This window comes from Sinohyriopsis cumingii, chromosome 15 (genome assembly GCF_028554795.1).
Source record: "Sinohyriopsis cumingii isolate HCF-2022 chromosome 15, ASM2855479v2, whole genome shotgun sequence".
In the NCBI taxonomy this organism is placed as follows: Eukaryota; Metazoa; Mollusca; class Bivalvia; order Unionida; family Unionidae; genus Sinohyriopsis; species Sinohyriopsis cumingii.
This window is the reverse complement of record NC_142975.1, coordinates 31,346,207-31,367,680: the sequence shown is the minus strand read 5'-3', so window position 1 is coordinate 31,367,680 and position 21,474 is coordinate 31,346,207. Positions and strand designations below refer to the sequence as shown.

Below are 21,474 nucleotides of genomic sequence, written 5' to 3'. Positions count from 1 at the left end.
TGTTTTCATTTCAGATCGAATTACCAGTTCTTTCACCTGCTCAATATAGTGTTGTTGGCGTGTTTAATGAACAAATTGAACGAATAAAACAGTCTTCAACGAGAATCATTTGGGCTTTTGTGCAAGCACCGCTCTTGTGGAAACTCATTAGAGAAGCAATATTGTAAGTTTTATTCATATTGATTGTAATTGACATTTAGCTCAGTGTCTTAAATAATAAAAAAAATTTTAATGTGAATTCTTTATTTTTGTGGTCATCAGTGTTTTGGGGGTTTTGCAGAACTTTTTTTAATTGATTTATTTTCATTGTTAAAATTTTTAAAGTTTTAAAAGGTGGGGGTTTTGTAAGAAGTCCTATCCCACAGTATAATTATTTTCCCCAAGCAAATATTTTGTGTATTCTAGAGTTCTTAATATCTCCTGAACCCTATTATCAGTAAAATGAAATATTGTTTCTATACCAGACCTGCCAACTCTTTCAGACTTGCGGCATACAAGCAAAAACTACGGGAAAATGATCATTGCCCAAAATTCCAGAAAATGTTTTCATCCGTGTTATATTTAGATCCGGGTTTCATTTCAGAAGTAGTGAAATTGGTCAGGGAACCAGACTAACTTTACAGCAGCACATCAGACACTTTAAACTACACCTATTTGTTCATGTGAAGCGTATTCATGAGCAAACTGTTGATCATATATTATTTTTTTTTTAAATGGTGTCTAGCAAACGAAGCATGTTTGAGACAAAAGGGGAAATAAGCCTCTTAAAAAGTGTTAATAATTAACTGAGAAAAATAAAAAGGAATATTCAGTTTCTTGTGAATAAAAGCTGGAAGGGACACGGTTATGTTTATTGGACATCACTTGCCAATTTGAGTATGACTCGTGGTGGGAAATAAGATTGTCATCGTCATGTGAAATGGAAAATAGAATTTCCAAGAATTACATCAAGTTGAGAGACAGCAACAAACCATTGAGCTCCATAGGATTTGGAACTAAAATTTGTGCAACTGTACCAGTGGTAAATAAAGTCTACATGTACTTTACAAAAGTTTCAGTTGAACATAATGTTTATTGTCGCTGCACATTCCGTATACTGAACTTCTAATTATGTTTTCCAGCTTTACAATAACAGTTTATGGTATTTTGTTACACATTACTGAAAACGGGTCCAACTTACGGGAAAAAATCAACTGCCTTACTGAGATGGACTCGTCAGGTTTGGTAGGTTTGCTATACCACCACTATAGATATTGTGTCCAGCGTCTGAAGAGTTAATTCCTATTTTTATTGCCAGTTATGTATGTCCATCCATCTGTAACAAAGATGCCAACCATTCCATATTGTGGAATTGCTAAGAAATTTAGTGACAATTCTTTTTTTCTGGATTAATGAAATTCCAAAAAGTAAAATTTAAATGACAAAATATTTTAAGTTCTTTTATTGGCACAGGTAGGGAAAAATGTACCTTATCCTTTTACTTGGGCTGCAAGTCTTACTGAAATGACTTTAAACCATGGTGTCTTATAGTCAAGGTAGGTGTCAGGTTCTTGCATGTTGAATTCGTCTATTATCTTTTCATTTTCACTCCATAATTTTACACTCATTTGATATTATGGGGTGAAATTTGATATAAATGTATATATATCCCATTCTGAGGTGTCTTGTACATCACTTTGGAGGTCCCATCTTCAATGTGATGGTCATGTCTCAATATTTTTATGTTTTCAATCATGTTTTCATTTTCACTCTTTAACCTTAAAGCTGTATGAGATTAAGGGTTGAAACTTGGTTTGTTTACATGTTGTCATTAACAGTTGCATTGTGTTCCACCCCATTGATGGTGTTGTTTCCAGTCTACTAAAAAATTTAGTGTCTCTTGAGCTCAATTGACAAAACTTGGTACAATTATAGATAATCAACCAGTGGTTCTCTTTTGTTGAGGTCATGGATGTAGGTCAGTATTTTAGGTTTCAGTCATGTTTGCCATTATACTTTTTAAGTTAGCAGACACTGAAGATTAATTGGTGAATACTTACAAATATGATGTATTTTCTAATTTGTGGTCTTGATCTCAATGTCAGGGTCAGAGATCAACATTTTATACATTTGTTTTTGCTTTGTTTCATAAAGGGAGGAGTTGTGGTTCAGTGACTATCTTGCTGGACTCATGGCTATAGGAGTACAGCTTTTAATTGTATTGTTGCATTAAGTCCAACAAAAAATCATGTGTTTCTGGACAGCCAACCATCTCTGTTTTTCATTGCCAACCCTAATGTGCTTTTTCCCCCATGGTAAAATAAAAATTAAAAAAAAGTCACATTATATATATATATATATATATATATATATATATATATATATATATATATATATATATATATATATATATATATATATAGATAGTTTAAGGAAAATAAAAAGAACAAAAACTGATCTTGCCATACACTAATTTTAAAACCCGGAGTGCATCCTAAAATGCACATATTGTTTTGTTTAGCCTCGGCCTGGGTCAGTTATCATTCTTTACTACTATTGCCCTGGTATTAAATAAACTATTTGTGTTGCTGTGCCCGAAAACACTTAGATCATATCATAAAAGCTGTTTGTGTTACACTAAGGCATCTTGGTACATCTTATCCTTCTGTTTGATTGTATTTCATGTATTGTGTATTGCATTCAATATTTATTGTTTAAGGTGAAGATCACTTAATTTTTTTGCATTTTAGGAAAACTCCGTTTCAGCTTTTCACCTTATTTCATGTTTATCATTTTGAGACAGGCAATGAACTTGCTTACTTTTTATGCCAGCCTAGTAACTCTACAGTTCTAGCTTAAAGGTTGGGACCCAAAGTGGCTGGGTTGACTAAAGCACTTTCCAGGCTTTACTGATTGCTTCCATCTCACTCAAGTATGGTCTCAACCAGTGTGGGCATGTGAGAAAACTTGCCAGTAGCTTCCCTTGGGTTGGTGGTTCTTACCAGGGTTCTTCCTACATCAGTTATACTGGTCACTATGTACAGCCTGTCATGTGCTGAAAAATGGTGTTAAACTTAAAAGAACAACCAACTTGAAGGTCATATATTTCATGATTGTGAACTTTTGTGACCTTGTGATTGTAGAAAGGAAACAAAAGTTCTCAATTTTTTGAAACTTTTAAACTATTTTCTCTAATTTTGTTGACTTTTTCTGAATTTTAAGATCGATTTCTACATTTTAAAATTTTTTTTGAAGAGTTTGTCTTTTTAAAGTTTTTGACAACTTTGGAGTTGGGGGTGTATAGTAGTCCTTATTTTGATCTGTCATTCTGTTTGGCACTCTTTAGTGTAACTGTTCCCCCTCTTTTTACTGTGGTCTCTGTGACCAGAAGAGTTTATCAAATATCCTGTTGTCTGTTGTCCATCTGTCCATTAGCACACATTTACTATTGCTGTTACTCCTAAATCACTTGGAGCATTGTCCTGAAACTTGACATGTACATTTATCCCATTGTCTAGTTGAACCTAAATGAAAATTGTGCTGCTCAGATAACCATTGTGGCCACCACAGCAACCATCTTGAAAATAATATTAAATGGATCATCATGTCAGAATGAGGTTTTAACACGTTAACCCCTAGCGACGAGTCAATGTGGCAGGAGGTAGTAGCCTACTGCTGAGCTCTGTAACATTATGGTCATGCATGATACACTAAAGTGGGCGACCATGACACACTAAAGTGGGTGGTATTATAGAAAGGTAGACAGATGTAGCTCTACAATGATACCAGAGAATCTGGAATATCTAGTTGCAGTATAAAATACAGATTTTAAAAAAAACTCATCCTTTGGATAAAACTTTTTTCGACCCAAAATTCTCCCATGGTCAAAATCCGATTTTGTGTCTGGATTTTAGACTTTTTGGTCTCAGATGTAAGGCAAACCGGTATGAACTGCAAACAGACAGATGAGCCTTTGCAAAAAATAGGATAAGATGGGCATTTGGAATAAAAAGTGGTCTCGATGCAAAAATAATGGCTCCATTTAGCAACAAAAAAAATAAAAATTAAAAAACTACAACTTTTACACCTTCTGCTCATGCACGAGTCAAATAGCCAATGAAAAATGATGTTTCTAACACAACTAGGCAGTATGTTATTGAAAGATCACCGGGGATTTGGTGTTTTCAGATCTGTTCAGAAATAGCTTTCAAAATGTGTTTCCTATTCAAATTTCAAGTGAAAATGACAAAAACCTCCAGGGGTTAATGTGCTAACTAAAAGAATTCTAATGATGTCTAGTTGGTCCTAAATGAATATGGTTTAGAACTTATGTCCAGTCACTTGTTACTATAGCTCCTGTCATGAAGGATATATTAACATGTGGTTTTAAAAAGAAAACTTGTGATGTCATGTTTGTCCCAAATAAAAATGGTGCTGACCAGGTATTCAATATGGCACCACAGAAGGCATATTGTTATTGCTACTCTTAAATGGAAAGTCATCTCAGCATGGTGTTTTCACTGGAAGAATTTATGGATGACTAATTGGTCTTGAGTCAGATTTGTAATGGTCTGATGTACAACATGGTCTTTTTGAAAATTTTCTAGATACTTCTTCTAGATGGAAAGTTATATCATATCTGTCTTGCCAACTCTGTCCAAACTACTTAAAAAACATGTTCATGACAATCTTTTGATATGCCTCTCAAGCTATACCTTGATACAATCTGGGTTCAGAGAAAACCTCTCCTCTGAGACAGCCTTGGTCTCCATGATAGTTTGATGGATTACTGCCTTAGATCAAGGAAAATTAGTTCAATCCATACAAGTTAAATCATAGAGAAGCTGTTGACCTTGTTGATCATGACATTCTTATAAAAAAAAATTGAGCATTTATCAATGGGAAATTTCAATGATTGATTGGCTTTTATTATATCTTACAATGAGAAAGCAGTGTCAAGATAAATAGTAGTGTTTCTAAACAATTGCACTGTAATGTTACCCACTGGGAAACAAGTATGATGAGAATATTTACAAGCTATTCTGCTTGCAAAAATGTGCTTACAGACTCATCTTCGATAATGCTAATGCTGAAGACATTCCAAATGCAGTTAAAATGCTAACAGTAAGTGAATGATGTTTTTGAGAAAGGCTAGACCTGTGCACAGAGTTTCAAGCAATATAGCCCTGTTGTATCTCAATGAACTATTTCATGATAGACACTCCCAGTTTCAGATCTGTTTCAGCTAACCGCCTTCCCCTTCCAAAACAACATAAAGAACTCTTTAATAAAAGTTTTCAATATTCAGGGTCAATAATTTGGAACAGAATCCCAGAAGAAAAATTAGAATTTACAAATATAAATGCATTTAATAATAATCTAATTCAGCGGATGAAAAGTGCAAACTGTTTGATTTGACAAATACATTATAAGTATAAATTCACTAACCTTCCACTTACATGAGTGAACACCTGTCATTTTTATACCGTATATACCAATGTTAAACTGGTATAGTTACCAGTCATAATTCCCTCTTATCACAAGCCAGTTTCAGGGTTTTAATGATTAACTGGCCTGTACTGCTGTTGCAAAACGAAAGACAAATTTGCCAGCTATCAACATAGGAGACTCAGACACCGAAACATCAAGCTTTCCATTGTATGGACAGTTATGTTTGTTCAGCTAAGACACAAAACTAAAATTGATTGATGTTGATCTTAGTTGATCTCTGAGAATTTTAGCCTTTATTATTACCACTCTTCGTGAACATGTAAATTATGATGGTTATGTGCCTTGTACAAATAAACGTGCATACCTTTTTAAAAATATTACCTCAGTTTGTAGGATCGCTTGAGCGCGTGATTCAACATAAATGAAACGGCTATTAAGGACTAGCTGAAATGTTGTCTGGAAGAATGCAGTTTGGTCGAAACAATGAATAAAGCAAAATCAACATCTGTGTTTGGGAATAAGTAAGGATTTAAGTGACACTATGCATGCTTCGCAGTGTGTAAATACTGTACATTATAGTTCATCATGGTCTCCCTAGTAAACTCAACTGGCCCGCAAATTATGAAGTCTGTATATACCTTTATTTAACTTCGTGTTGGAGAAATCAGAAAATGTGCACATGCAAAATAATAACAAAATCAATCATAGTACTTTATAACAGTTTAATAATTGGCGGGTCACTGAAAGTTACTTTTTTTTACATGCCTATGTCTTAGGACATGGAAAAAATTATTGTTTAGTGTCACAAGATTTACAGCCATTACAGTAGTCAACAAAGGACCTAAAAACTGTCATGTTTACACATTGGTACATTGGTCCGCGGATAAGCTGACCCCCCGCCCTCTTCCAGGCCTTTATTTTTTCCTAAATTATTTGGCTTATACACGAGTATATACGTAATGCACTGGCATGTCACAGTTTATGTTATGATTTGTTCGTTCCTCCAAACAAACTGCAATGACCCAGATCTCCAGGCACATATCAGTTTGGCGGATCTGGGGCTGTGCTCTTGCATTTGGACTGCATGCAGTATATCTAGAAAGACCCAGGTTTCTTCCATTGTTGCTGGTTGCTAGGAAGAATCAAGCCTCTTCCATACATTTTTCTGCAGGATTGTTACTTTCATCCAAAGCCAATGGTCTTCACTGTTAACAACAATCACATGTATTTAATATGTTGCACAAATTCTGGGGGGAAAACTCTTAATGACCATATTTTGTACATAATCCCCCCTTCTCAGCAAGAACTTGTATCTAACTTGGTTTACATTGGTTAAATTTATTTTTAGAACCCATAAATGACAAATGAGACCATTGGTAAAGTTAGCATAATGGAGTGGATTTATCAGTCACAGTTTTTACAAAATGGATGTCTTAAGAAAACAAATGCTGTTAAAAACTCAACAATTGATCTGCTGCTTCAATAAAATATGTACAAAGCTTCAAGGATGATTATATACAGGATTCATACAAATAGTAGTAGCGAACATGTATAAAACATTATAGGCGAGTACTTGGTAACCATGTTTTGAAAAGTAGTAGTAATAAATTAAACAAAATCATACAAATGATTGTTGCTGTAGATGTTGACTTAGAAGCTTTTTAAAAGCTTGGCATGTATCAGCTGACTTGATATAAGATGGTATGGAATTCCATAGTTTTGCTCCAAAAAAAGCAAAACTCTTCTTACAAAACTCTGAATCTGGTTGAGGTAAAAATAAAATGTTGTTTGAGATGGCTCTTAGATCATACATAATCATTTTAAAAATTACATTTAAGATAATCAGGAGCCTATCCATATAAGGATTTATAGACTAATAAACTCTTCTGAAACTGAGTTCTGTGCTGAAATGGAAGCCACTTTAGGGTTTAAAAAGATCTGTTTATAGTGTATCTAAATCAACATCAAGAATAAGTGAGCTGCTCTCTTTTGGAATTTCAGTAATCTTAACTGATTTTATATACCACTGTTACCCCAGATAGAAGAACAATTGATAAATTAAACAAGACTTACCAAGTCGAAGTTTGATTGTAATTTCATGAACCCCATAAGTGCCTTAGTGATCACATGAGATGAGATGACGCTGGTCACGTGGTTGGTCAGTCTTGAGAGCAAAAGAAATGGAAGCCTCAATGTGTTATTGGGTGGGAAGTATTAAGGGTGGGCATGTGATCACTAAGGCACTTATGGGGTTCATGAAATTACAATCAAACTTCGACTTGGTAAGTCTTGTTTAATTTATCAATTTCACTTCCCCCATAAGTGCCTCGTGATCCCATGAGATTTCAGAGCGAGGCTTCCATTTATGGAATTGATTAACAACAAGTAAAACCCGAAAAAGAAGAAATTTTATATGTTGATATCAAAGCAGACAACCCAAAATTAAGATGTACATTTCATTACCATTATACAATTCTGGATGCAGACAAAACCTTTGTACTGAATTCAGTCTGGTCTGTAACAGGCTTCTTATAAAATTTCCTGAAAGTACAGGCACTAGCCCAGCCAGCTGCCTTCAAAATTGTACCCAATGGTACCCCTTTTGCACAGGCTGCAGAAACAGATGCAGCCCTTGTGCTATGAGCCTGGAAAACTGTGGTATCAATACCAGACTTTCTCATAACAGTCTTTATCCAGTTTGATATTGTGCTTTTGGCAACTTTTTTATGTGGAGATTGTGTGCTGATAAATAACTGTGTTTCAGAATTTCTCAAAAGCTTAGTCCGTTGCAAATAACACTGTAAACAAGAAACAACACACAATTTTTTGTCAAAAGGATAAGATTCAAAAACAAAAGGTTCCAGGTGTTTACCTGGTTTAGATTGTTTCAGCAATGAAGAAATGTGTATTTGTACACTGTTTACACCAAATTTAATGCCATTTGTCTGCATAAGGTGAAGTGTCTGACACCTCTGTCCTGTCAACAAAGCAAGCAGCATGACTAACTTCATAGTAAGTTCCTGTAACGATAATTGGTCATTGCCTTGTAAAGAGAGAAAATAGTTAAACACAAGCCGCACATCCCACACAAAAGTGTATTTTGGAAATGAAGGCTTTGCAATGAACACTCCTCTCATAAATCTCTTAAGTAAAATATTCTTGCCGAGTCTGGATTTAGAAGTAAGACTAACTAATGATGAAATTGCAGATCTAGCTGTATTTACAGAACTATAACCTAAACCTCTATCTACTAATTCTGTTAAAAACTCTATAACAATAGTCACAGGTGGGTCAAATGGATTAATCTGTCGCTGATTTGAAAATAGCATCCACTTTTGGAGATGACCCCAATACTGTTTTTTAGTTGATGTTCTCCATGAATTGATGATGAGGCAGGCAGCCCTCTCTGATAATCCTTGACTTTTGAGTGCTGTCCTGATAAGTGAAAAACACCCATCTTCAATTTTTGGAGGGGGTGTCGTCGTTGTGGATTGTGTGCCAAGTGTAGAATGTCTTGTGGACGTGGCAGTAGAAAACAAGGACCGACTACAGCATGCAGGAGACTCGGAAACCAGGGTTGCGTTGTCCATAGTGGTGCCACCAAAATAACATCTGCTTCGTCTTGGGCCATTTTTTGCAGCACTGCTCCCAACATACTGAAAGGTGGAAAACAATAATGACGATTGTAATTCCATTTTAAAGAAAAAGCATCAACTGCTATAGCTTTTGGGTCAGGTCGGTATGAAACATAACTCGGAACTTGGTGATTTAGCCTGGAAGCAAATAAATCCACATCTATGTGCCCATACACTTTAATGATTGCATTGAAGACTGTAGCACTTAACTTCCATTCAGAATCATCATTTATGTTTCTAGACAATCTATCTGCATCACAATTTAGTGTTCCCGGCAAATGAGAAACACTTAACCAGATACCCCTAACTGTACACCACAGCCAGATATCACGCGATAATTTATGCAGTTTAGAAATGCGGCCCCCCATTTTTTTCACATATGAAACTGCTACAGAGTTATCCATGTAGATGCGCACATGTGTGTTCGTCACTTTGGAACAAAAAGATTGTAATGTCAAAAAACATGCTTTCAGTTCCAAGAAATTAATATGATACAGTTGTTCCTCTTGATCCCAATGACCACCTGTTTCAGCTTTGGTTGTATGATTTACTCCCCCCCAACCAACAAGGGAGCTGTCACTGGTCAAGACAACTTGTGGTTCACCATGTGAAACCACTTTATAACTGGCGGACACATTAGATATCCACCAAGATATACACTGTCGGCTCTCTTCCGAAAGAGACAAATAAGCATCGAAATTACCTTTATGTATCTTTAAGTATTTATCTTTTTCATGTTCTAGATCTTTATAATATAAAGGTGCATACTCTACGCCTGGTTCGCAAGCAACAAGCATTCCCACAAGTTGAGCTAATTCACGAATAGTGATGTTCCGTTTCCGCAATATGTCAGAACAATGAGCAACGATACTGTCTGCTTTATCTTGAGTTAGTCGGACAGTCATTGTGACAGAGTCTAGCAAAAATCCAACAAATACTATTTTTTGGGTGGGTTCAAACACAGATTTTCTGGGGTGAACGGTTAAGCCCAAGCCATCAAATGTACGAACTGTTTCCATAACATTTTGCCTACACTGATCATAAGATGCCCCTAACAAACAACTATCGTCAATGTATGCCACATTTGTGAACCCTTTTTGTCTCAATGATGCAAAAACTGGCTTCAGTAGCTTGGTGAAAACGCGTGGTGCAGATGCCAAACCATTTGGCAAACAGGTAAATTCATATATATTCCCAAACCACTGAAAACGCAAATATTTCCTATGTATCTGAGCCACAGGAACAGAATAGTAGGCATCCTTCAAATCAACAGATGCAAAGAAACAATTTTTTCTCATGGCATTAACAGCTGTTTTCAAAGTTTCCATTTTAAAATGTATCTTCTCAACATTTGTATTGAATTGTTTTAAATTCAAAATAAGTCTCATAGACCCATCTTTTTTAGGTCTAATAAAAATGTTTGAAAAATACTGTCCAGGTTTTGAATAAACTTTACGAATAATACCTTTTGCAAGAAAATTATTAATTTCAGCATTTATCAGTTTCTCTTCAGTTATTGAGACTTTAAGTTGGTTAGGTATACACGTTTGCACAGGTTGCTGTTCAAACTCTATTTCATAGCCTTTCACAGTATTCAGAATCCAAGGATCTGAAGTAATATTCTGCCATGCATCAAACCATGCTGAAATTTTCCCAGCAACAAAATTGTCAGGTGTATTGATCATACAAGAAACATATGTACTTACATGAGGCTGCATACAAATAGCCTGGGAAGATCTTACTGATCCTTCCGATGTTTGAGAAATCCAGTTCCTTGTTTCTGGACTTTTTTGAAACCCTGTCTCCAGCGATGATTTTGCTGCCCCTGATAATTTCGGTGCCGGAGGTGTCCGGTCCGTGAATAAGAACGTCCTAAAAAAGGTACATTGCTTTTAAAATTTGATGCCACCTGACGTTTTGCTGCTTCTTGTTGCTTTTTTCCCAGCAGCTGAGTCCCAGCCTTCTGGGATTCATTTAGCTTAGTTACCTGCCCATTCAGGTTATCTCCAAAAAGCCAGTCTGTGATGGGATTCGATGCAGCACAGATGGGCTGATACATGTCGGTTAGCTCAGGTTTTATTAAGTCACGACGCTTAAAACTGAAGTCGCTGAACAAAAACGATGACATTTTAAAAGTATCCATGACAAAGTCCCTAACTGAATCTAACGGCAATTCTCGAAGATTGTTTCTATGCTTTTTGAACAATTCCAATGCCCTTAAGGTAGGGACCAAAATTTGCCCTAACTGAGTTTGCAACTTTTGCAGTAGTATATCCACACTCTTTGCCTGTTTTGACATTGCATTCCAGACCTCAATATTGACTCTTGGCACCTTTAAATTGTCACAATTGCCTGGTCTGGGATACTTCTCCTGCAAGGGTTTTAGCTTGTCGGAGGTTAACACAGAACGTAGTCCTTTATTGAGGACTTCCGCTAATTTGTCATCCACATTTGGACCAGCTTTTTGATGTTCCAGGACAAAACTTTCCAAGTCCGTAAACAAATCATCATCATCATTTGCACTGACCTCTGAATCTGCATCTGGCATAATTAAACCTGCAACATCCACATCCGAGTCGACGTCCCCTTTATCGTGCACAGTGTCCAAATCCTTTTCAAACTGCCCTAGGTGTGCCGATCCTGCAGAAACCGCAGTTGATGTGTTTGGCATTTGGGTTTGATTAGAAACACTCGCCAAGATCTGTTCCATTTTTGTCATGCGCGCATGCATTTTGGACACAACATCCGCGTTTTGTGTCCACAACTGACATTGCATGGCCAATTCTTTATCCAGGGTAGCCATATTGATTGTTTGGGCGGAAATCACGTGACTTGCGCCAGTATCAGACAATGACGTCATGTCTTCTTGTCGTAATGGTCGACTTAATGTAGCTTTCCCCAGCTGCCCAACATGTGCCCCACTAGACCTCATACCTATGGTGGCAGTTGCTGATGGCGAATGCATTCGTTTCCCCATCAGACCCGTACCGGAAACCGTACTCACATCATCTGTGACGTTTCCTTTGCGTTTGCGACAATTTTTGAGTATTTCACTCATTAAGCCTGTCCCCTCTGGGAACTGCCTTGGGTGGTCCGCACCCTCCATTTTCTTGACACTGAAGTTCACTGAAAACTCGCAAAAGTTGGGAAACTATCTGCAACACTTTGCCTCTGCAAAGGTGCAACCCAGTTTGCGGAAATTAGTGCTTCGGAATGCACAAACCCGATGACTGCCAAACTTTTCTCCCGCAGTCGTATATTACGCTGTTAATTTTTGGTGTTTTCTTCTTTAATTTGCTCCCAAACTGTACTCTTCATGCAACCGTTGTTCTCTGACCAACCACGTGACCAGCGTCATCTCATCTCATGGGATCACGAGGCACTTATGGGGGAAGTGAAATATTCTAGGTGTGGCAAGATACATGTAGATGCATTATAGAATATCTTTCTCTGTTCTTGAAGGAGACAAGATTTTATTCTGTAAGGAGTGAATTAACTTTTTTAATGACCTTACCAACTTGTATTTTCCATCACAAGATATTGTCTATCATAATGCTAAGTACTTGTAGTTTTCATTTTCAGACTGTTGTATATCCATTCCTTTTATCATTACTTTGAAATAATTTTTCTCAGCTGTGACTTGCTTGACTACCTATGATCATAGCCTTTGATTTGGCTGCATTTATCTTCATACCATTGTGTTCACACCAGTTATTAATTTTTACCAAATCTTTATTTAATTTAGTGCTAATCTCATAGCCTGTTGATCCAATGTTACATAATGTCGTAAAATCTTCAGATATGTTGGTGGCAAGGTTTACTTGATATATGCTGAGCTTTTCCAGCAGGATTTTGTGATTTATGAAGTCAGAAGCCTTTGTAAGGTCAAGAAACACTGCTTACAAGGTTACCCTGATCTGTTGCTGTTAATTAACCAATGATCCACCATTCTGATTAGTGTAGTCTGGCATGAATGCCCTTCACGGAAGCCAGATTGTCACGAATGTAGCAAATTAAATGATTCCAGGTAGTTTCTAAATTCATTCCTAACATGTTTTTAAAATATCTTTGAAATTGATGATAAAACTGATATAGGTCTATAGTTTTTCATATTAGAAAGATCTCCCTTCTCATGTATTAGAGTTACTTCTCTGCCAGTTTTAGCCTGTTTGGAAAATACCTGTGGAAATACTTAGATTGAAGATTTTCATAAGTGAAGGTGCAATCAATCAAGATGAGAGTTTTAGGAATTTAGCACTTATATTATCTAGACCTGTTGCTGTTCTGACATCTAGTCATTTAAAATGAATTCAAGGCTTATTTTAGGGATTTTGAAGCACTCTTCTTTGCTAATTCTAAAGAAATATGTTAATTCATCACTGAAGAATCTTTTAGAAGTTGAGGAATCCACAAGTTTTTCATTTATATTCACAAAGTAATCTTTGCATTTGCAATTTCAAGAGGTTCTTGCTTAATATCACCATTTGTATCACTGACACTTGTAAATGGCATGTTATTGACAGATTTGCATTTCAAGTCATTGAAAGTTTTCCAGGGTTATTTATGATTCTTTTTTGTAATACAATCTGATACTTCAGTGGAATAACAAGTTTTCTTTGCCTTTTGAAGCATTGACTTGACTCTGTTTCTCCATGATCTGTAATTGTCAGTATCTTTTGAATTTATGAAATCTATCCATTGTCTTAACAGCATTCAGCATATCACCTGTAATCATATTTTGTTGATTTTGTTGCTTGACTGTCTTGAAATTAAAAGTAGCATGAGTTGAGTAAACATATCTCTCCAGCTGTCAAGAGCATCTGATGGGTCATCAAAACATTTGATACCTGACCAAGAGATATCTTTCCGTTCTTTAAGGAATATTTGTGAATTGGATCTTTTCATTATTAAATACATGATATATTTGTAATGATAATTTTTACTTTTTTTAAATTTTATTTTCGTGTACATCATGTAGAATAATGATCTCTTATTAAATATTGGGGAACTGCAACTTCTATAATAATGTCAGCATTGTTAATATAGATGTGATCAATGAGTGTTTCGGATACCTCAGTTATCCTAGTGAGTACATGAGCTAGCTGTTGATAATTCAGGGAATTCATGGTTTTAATCTGGCTTTGGTATCTTAAAGCAAATTGAAATTGAAGTCACTCACTAAACAGACTTGTTTTCTATATTCTGAGTTTATTAAAGCTGTTGAGAACATGTTTTTAGAAATTGATTCCTTAGATTTGGGAAAATGGTTAAGATATGAGGAAGCTGTAGCGACCTTTTAATGACTTGACATTCTGTTTTTAGAAATGGAATAGCACCAATACATGGCTATCAATGGGCTACTGTTGGAATCATTTCTTGGCACATGCCCTATGGTAATCAACATCCGCTGTGTAGGCAGGTGAGTTCTTGTAGTTTCTAGATCAGACTATCACATTATTTTGGAGCTGGTGTTAATATTTATCTCAGTAAAGCTTGAAGTACAACCCCAGTGGTCAACCACTGAAATGCTTCATAGGGTCCCTTTCATTTTTTGTTTACTTTTGCATCCTTGGAACAAATGAAATGATTGTGGTGGGAGAGTTGGTCACTTTGGGTGGGGAGTGATTATTTTTACTCTTATAAATCATGTTTTATTGTTATATTGTTTACCTAAATGGATTTGGGGATTTAGTTAGATTGTTACTGACCATTTTTTGGGAGAATGTGTAGTATTTAATTCACATCTGACAATTTAGTAATTTAAATTAGTTCTTTTGTCTCTCTCTGTTTTCTGTTCAGGGCTTAGTTCAGAAATAAAACTACAAAGTTCAAATTTGATGTTTGGATTTTTAGCATAGCTTTAACAATAGCACTATGTTCCACCCAGTCACATTATCCTGACACCAGGCCAACCAGTCCTAACACTGACCTCTTAATGCTGAGCGCTTAGTGAGGTAGCTGTTAGCACCATTTTTTGTCAAGTCTTTGGTATGACCCTGCCAGGGTTCGAACCCATGACCGCTCACATCCGAGATGGACACTCTAACCAACTAGACCACCTGAGCAGTCAATTCAGAAAAAGAAATTTAATGGTACAGAATGTACTTGAACATTTTACAAATCTGAAAATAGCTTAAAATTTAAGAATAGTATTAGCTTACCCATCACTTTGTGTAGCTTTATATTTTTTAATGTTGAAAATTATATCCATTCAATGTCAGTAAGATGTAGCCCAATCGTGCACTTTGCCCGTACGTATGTAGAAACTGACCTTTTTCAGGGATGTCATGTTAATGGTTGATGTTTATAATGTGAACAGAAAAATTGCCTCTTGCAAGCTAAAACCACATCTGGTTCTCCTTTCAAAAATATTTCATCTAGTGGTACATTCATCGGTCTCATCTTCTGTCTGTTATGCTATTAACCCATGCACTTTCTCAGTATTTAATCACTGGTAAGGTCTTCTTGGGTTACTGCATTGTATCCCACCCATTAAGGGTTAGGGTTCACTCCTTTCTATTTTCAAATTGGTTTACAGGTAAGTCTTAAGTGTAATACAACTTTATCCCAACCACAATTACAGTAATAGCGATTTGTAATTTCCTTAATGAAATAATTGATAAAATATCTATTCTTTTTTTCGGTTTTATCATTATATTTTAATAAACGAGTGATGTGTCACATTGTTGTTGTGTCCTCATATTGCTCCTATATAACAAAAAAAGGTTAGCAACTGAATGTCTTCTTTGTTAAAAAAATAAGAGAGCAACAAGGCAAAAATTCCTCACAGTGGATCATCGTTTACCTTAATGTTTGTACAATACACTGGAGTATAGAATATGCAGTACATCTGAACAGGTGAGTTTCATGGTTGAAAAAAATTCAGTATTGTTCTCTTTCTGATAACTTTCAGTTCAGAGAACAGTTGTTTACCTTGTACATATATACTGGAGTTTATATAGCATGCGCTACGTACAAACAGGCGAGTTTTCACCAGTAAAATTAATACAATATTTTCATCAACTTTGAATTCAGAGAACAGTTGTCTACCTTGTACAAATACACTGGGGTATATAAAGCATACAGTACATATATAAACATGTGAGAAAATAATATTCTTGTAATTATTGTTCTCTTTCGGATAACATTCATTTCAGAGAACAGTGGCGGCATACTGTTTGGATATGTGTGGCCACAAGAAAGGCCCTTCACCCTGATTGCCTCACATGTTCAAAGTGCATGCATAAGAATCTTTATACTTTTTCCATGAAATGGTCTAATGAAGTCTGGAATTTACCCAACCAGACATATGTATAAAGGAAAGTGGAAATGTCTATCCACCTTATTGTTTGAATTTTCAGGTTTTTATTTTACAGAGCCTCACAAAGGAACACACTGTAAGAAGAGTAGTTCTGGGTTCTGAGTAGCCTTTGTGATTGTCTCTTCTGATAGGGTAAGGCACTTCTTGTGGATGGGAATGAATGTTCAAGGAGTAAATTGCCTCCTCCTGAGAAGGAGAAATAAAACAATCTTCATGTAGACATGTGATGCTGCCTTCTGTGAGAAGTATGTGCACCACTCAACTCAGAGTAGCATGTTGCTTTCTTCTGCAAGATGAAGATAACTGAGCTCTGACATAGTGTACCATGTTGCTGCCTTCCACGAGGAAGGAAGTACACCACTTGTCTTGGGATATAGTGTCACACCCTCCCAAAAGGGAGAATCTGCACTGCACCAAACACTTCTGGGGTAGCTTTGATGGAGCAGTACCGCACTTTGATGAGTGAGCTAGACAAACTATTCTATAATCAGTCACCAAGAATACACCAGTCATCACTTAGGGGCCTCATGGTGCATCCATAGGTGTCTGACCAAGATTCTCCCCCCACCCCACCACCACCACTACTCTGCCATCTTACTCGGTACTGTTCTCAAGACTTGGGAAGGTTTTGGATCGTATTCCCCATCACTTTCCAATTACACTAATGAATTCATACAGAATGTGGGGCCTTCCACGTCCTCGTAATTGGGGCTTTAGGTCCGCTTGGGCTACTGGACCCTAGTACTGGAGTAGAAGTCATGCCACTGCCTGCTTTTGTCCTGCCATCACCTCCTCCCCAGGTTGCATCTAATCAGGTAGGCTGGAGGCATAGGTTCCGCCTGCAAATACACGTGGTCTTGTCTTCATCCTAGAATTTTAGAAGGCATAGAGCCCCTACTCACCAGGATGAACATGTACAGGAAATGGTACAGAGTGCTCCTATTTCACTTCCTCTATGGGATATGATGATGCCCACCCACTGTCCTATTTGGATTGTAATAGATGATAATATGTTATCTCTCCTTGTTGACTCACTTAGTTCAAGGTAGGAACAGCTGAATGAAGTGAAGAAGATCTGGTCTTTGGATAAAGTGGTAAATTGATTTACCACTTGCTACCTGTGGAATGGTGCCTGAAACCTTCTGACACACAGCCCAAGAAGATACTTTCCATTTTGGAAAAGATCTACAGGACTCAAGCACAGCAAGATTGCCTTCATCTGCCACATTCCTCATTGTCAAGAAAATATCACAGTGGTTCCCCTCTTGATGGCCGAAAGTATGGTCTGTCTCAAGACTTACGGTACTGGCCTCTTGCTAGCAGGTACATTCCCAGAAGATGCCCATTAACTTCCACAGTTGGATGCAGGTTTATCCTAAAGTAGGTACTACAAATGGAATGTGGATATGCCTTATTTGAACAATTGAATCAACTGAGCAGGAAGTCTTACTTAATGTCACCATAAATTCTCATGCTAACCTTTTTCAGGTACTTTATTTAGTATGCTAAAGGAAGCTGCTCAGCTTACAGATGTGTTACAGTGTATGCTGGAAACTGGCCAAGATATCTCAACATTCACTGTTTGTCACAACGGTGTTATTGGCTGAACTGTTTCTTTTTACATCTACCATGACTTTGCAGTGGATTCTTTGAAGGCCTTATGTAAATGTAGTAAGACCTTGTAAGGGTGTTTCATTGGAAGCTGAGAGTCTCCTCAGGGAATTCATCCCCACCTTAGCTTCACAAGATTTGAATGATCAACAGAGATCCTTCACAACTGCTCCCAGTTCATTGCAATTTAACACAAATTGCACTAATGTGAATTGACCCCAGGGGCCACATGCTAAATTCTGAAAACAGATGCAGCCCCAGTCCAATGCACAACAGTTTTTGGCATGGTAGTCACTAATGAGCTGCTTAGAGAGGATGCTGTCCAACCTGCCTTCCTATCCCAAGAATTGTTGGAACAGTCCTAGGGACTTGCACCCTATCCTGCTGTGCATTCCTCTCTCAAACATTCACGTAGATGTTCATCCAGGCCTTTTTTTCCAAGGCTTGAGTCAGTTGTTTTGTGAAAGAGGTTTATCAACTTAAGTTTCGGGAACAACCCTCTCTGTCAAAGACTGACATGTCATTTCACCAGTCTAATCTGGTGAAATTAGGGGATGAGGTGACACAATTTGCAAAAAGTTGCAGTCCAGGGGGCCCTGAATGATCACTCTCCAACATTCTAGTCTTGAAAATTCCTGTCACCAAGAAAGTGAACAATTTAACATCTTAGTTAATCTCTCCCCATTAGACTAGTTTCTTCTGGAGGAACATTTCAAGATGGAGACCAATTACTCGTTTGCAGAGTGATGTGTCTGTCAGTTTGAGTGGTCTCCATTGATTTTTTGGATGCCTATTGGCATATTGTGATTTTTCCTCCATACTATAAATACCTTTGGTTCTGCTTTCTTTTCAGTCCTGGGTTCTGCTCTTCAAAATCACTTCTGTATCCAGTCTTCACCCAAGTTATGGGAGTTGTACCAATATATCTTGGATTAGGAGAACCCCAATTCTCTAGTTTTGTCAAGTGATTGATCCACAACAGTCCGGGTCAGTCTCTTCATCAGTTTCTATTCCTTTGTTGGTCCAGTAACTTGGTTGGGTCTTTTACCTTTGAAAAGTCAGAACTCGTTTCATCTAAGGACTTTGTTTATGTGGGGTACAAACCAATTATTTTGTCATTCCACTGGATTGCACAGATTGAAACCTGGCACTTCTAGAGGCACTATAAGTAAAAACATTGTTATTGGAAACCTTTAACGCCACTGCAGCTCTGGTTCCCAATAGTATGTCTTCATATGTGCTTACAACATTTTCTCTATCATTGTTAAAATGGGGGGAGAATTGTCCCTCCAAAATTTGGTTTTCGTTATCTAGGGGTTGACCGCCGTCGATGTTATTGCCCGGTTCGAGTAATTGTAAATATAAGTGGTGAAACTTATAGGTGAAATAGATAGAGATCTGAGCAGGTATATAGAACAAACCAACACGAGCCCCCGTACATGTAAACAAACAATTTAATCAATTACATACAAACACTGTGAAAATTCATTACATCAGGAATGTACTCTGCTTTTAGGAATTTAAACTTCTGCCGAAATACAAAGAAAACGCAAATAGATCTAAATAAAATAGTCTAGCTGTTTACTGATAGATTTAGTTCATTATAGGATCAAGTGGACAATCAAAGTCAACGTCTTGTACGATTTCATAACCTGCTCATCCTCAGTCTGTTTTGCTTCCTCTGTAGCTGTTCAGACCCTTGGATCTCAGGATGATACTTTCTACCATCCGTCTCCGGATATTCTCAGAAAAGGTCTTCAGGAATTAATACGTCGCAGGATTGTGTCACAGGATAATACGTCTCATACGTCCCATACATCTCGGGAGCTATTTTCTCCCTTTTAAATAAATATAAATAGAGACAACCTCAATTTCCCGTTGTTTATGAAACAGTTAATTCTTCATTATTCTCCCTCGTTATCAGATTTCACTATCAGTGCTAAACAGACGCTAAGGCTATCAATCGACTCCACATGTCCTATAATGACCCTAGTTAGTCAAATGGCTAATTCGTTACGCCTTGACCTTACACATTAACACATACGCGAGGCCTGGGGTTCTGACCCAGCCTCAATTTACACAGCGAATAAATAGGATACATCACGTCAATCAATTACTCGATCATTTCAGTCAATACACACTTATTCTTAATCATACGTGAAATCTTCTAAATTCGGCGAATTCACACGGATTCTTGTAATCATATTAACTAATATAATATATTAAATTCTTAGAACATAATGCTTATGCAAACAAGACGACAAATTCAAACAATTCGTCAAACTTATCTAAAGAAGATTAATGTACAACTTCCTATGCATAAACTCAACACAGTTATACTTCATAAAGCAAATTATTACACGAATGTAGAAAAAAGATTCATGCAGATACAAGTAAATAACTTCAGCAAAGCATTATATATGGCATCAACAAATTACATGGAATTGTCACACTACCTTTGCTTTCAACGTTCCTCCCTCTAATTGGTAAATTAGTTCGTCGGTTCCTTTCAACAATAGTCCCCTTTTTGGACAACAGTTGTTTTACGGAAGTTTCTTGCAAATTCCCGGAGTCCTACTTTTTGGGTCTCCTCTTGCAGGAAAAGCTTTGATTAAAATTCGATGCGGGCGATATTAAAACCTATGAAATTTTGTGTTGGAACACGCCCTCTCATTTAACGTAACCAATCAGAACCAAATATCTTGGCCGCCTTTTTCCAGAGGCACCAAAGTCAGGGTCAACTTGACCCTGGTAGTTTGAGTAACAGAGTTTCTGCGTTCTCTCAATTGTGACAACTTTACCATGAAAATGAAGTTTTCCTTGTCCTTAATAATCCGCCTGGCTGCTGTATAAACAAATGTTTAATCAGGAATGAAATTCTCCCTCCAAAGGACATTACCGTACACGGTAGTATGGCGATATGATACGCGCTTGTCTCCATAAATTTAATTAATGGTTCTCTGGTCTCAACTAATGTATTCTTGTTAGATCGACATAAAATTTGCCACTTCACAATCATGATGGACAGAAACCATTCAGAGATTCTCCAACAGCTCTGAATCTTCAAGGACCAGACATTCATCACCATTTTTACTGGTGGATAAATTAGGGCAGATTGCTGACTGAGGTCCCCATGCGTACACCCAAACCCCACTCCTATCTGTTCACAGACACTCCTATACCCTCCTATCTGTTCTGATTCTGGTTGAGGTGCTTATTAGAGCCAGAGGAAACTTAAGGCTCACTGGACTTTGAATATTCCATCCCTCCACATCAACAACCTAGAAATTAAAGCCATATTTTTAGGATTGCAAGGGTGCATTGTCTAGTAAAGGGCTGATAAGTCATGGTCTCCTTAGAATACATTTCCATCATTGTGTATCTTTGATGTTGGATAGGAACACATGTCCCTTTTCTTTGCATGGAAGTTTAGAACCTCCTCCACAAGGACCTGTTGGAAAATAAACACTTTCAGTT

General features: G+C 37.0%; 2 protein-coding genes across 2 annotated transcripts in view; one reads left to right on the top strand and one right to left on the bottom strand.

The window, feature by feature from the left end:
* LOC149781499 (uncharacterized) overlaps nt 1–21,474 on the top strand; it is a 314,868-nt gene that overhangs the window by 60,374 nt on the left and 233,020 nt on the right. Inside the window, exons 6-7 of the mRNA XM_089934975.1 lie at nt 15–163; nt 14,388–14,484. Coding sequence (XP_089791101.1) covers nt 15–163; nt 14,388–14,484 — 246 coding nt within the window. The remainder of the gene's footprint in view (nt 1–14; nt 164–14,387; nt 14,485–21,474) is intronic.
* Nucleotides 8,947–12,459, bottom strand: LOC149781501 (uncharacterized). Its single transcript, XM_089935584.1, has 2 exons — nt 10,772–12,459; nt 8,947–9,086 (listed from the first exon to the last, which is right to left on the bottom strand). The coding sequence occupies exon 1, from the start codon at nt 12,169–12,171 to the stop codon at nt 10,804–10,806; it is 1,368 nt and encodes a 455-aa protein (XP_089791710.1). The 5' UTR covers nt 12,172–12,459; the 3' UTR covers nt 8,947–9,086; nt 10,772–10,803.

Coding starts and splice junctions, on each gene's coding strand:
- LOC149781501 (XM_089935584.1), bottom strand. CDS start 12,171: ATGGAGGGTGCGGACCACCCAAGGCAGTTCCCAGAGGGGACAGGCTTA.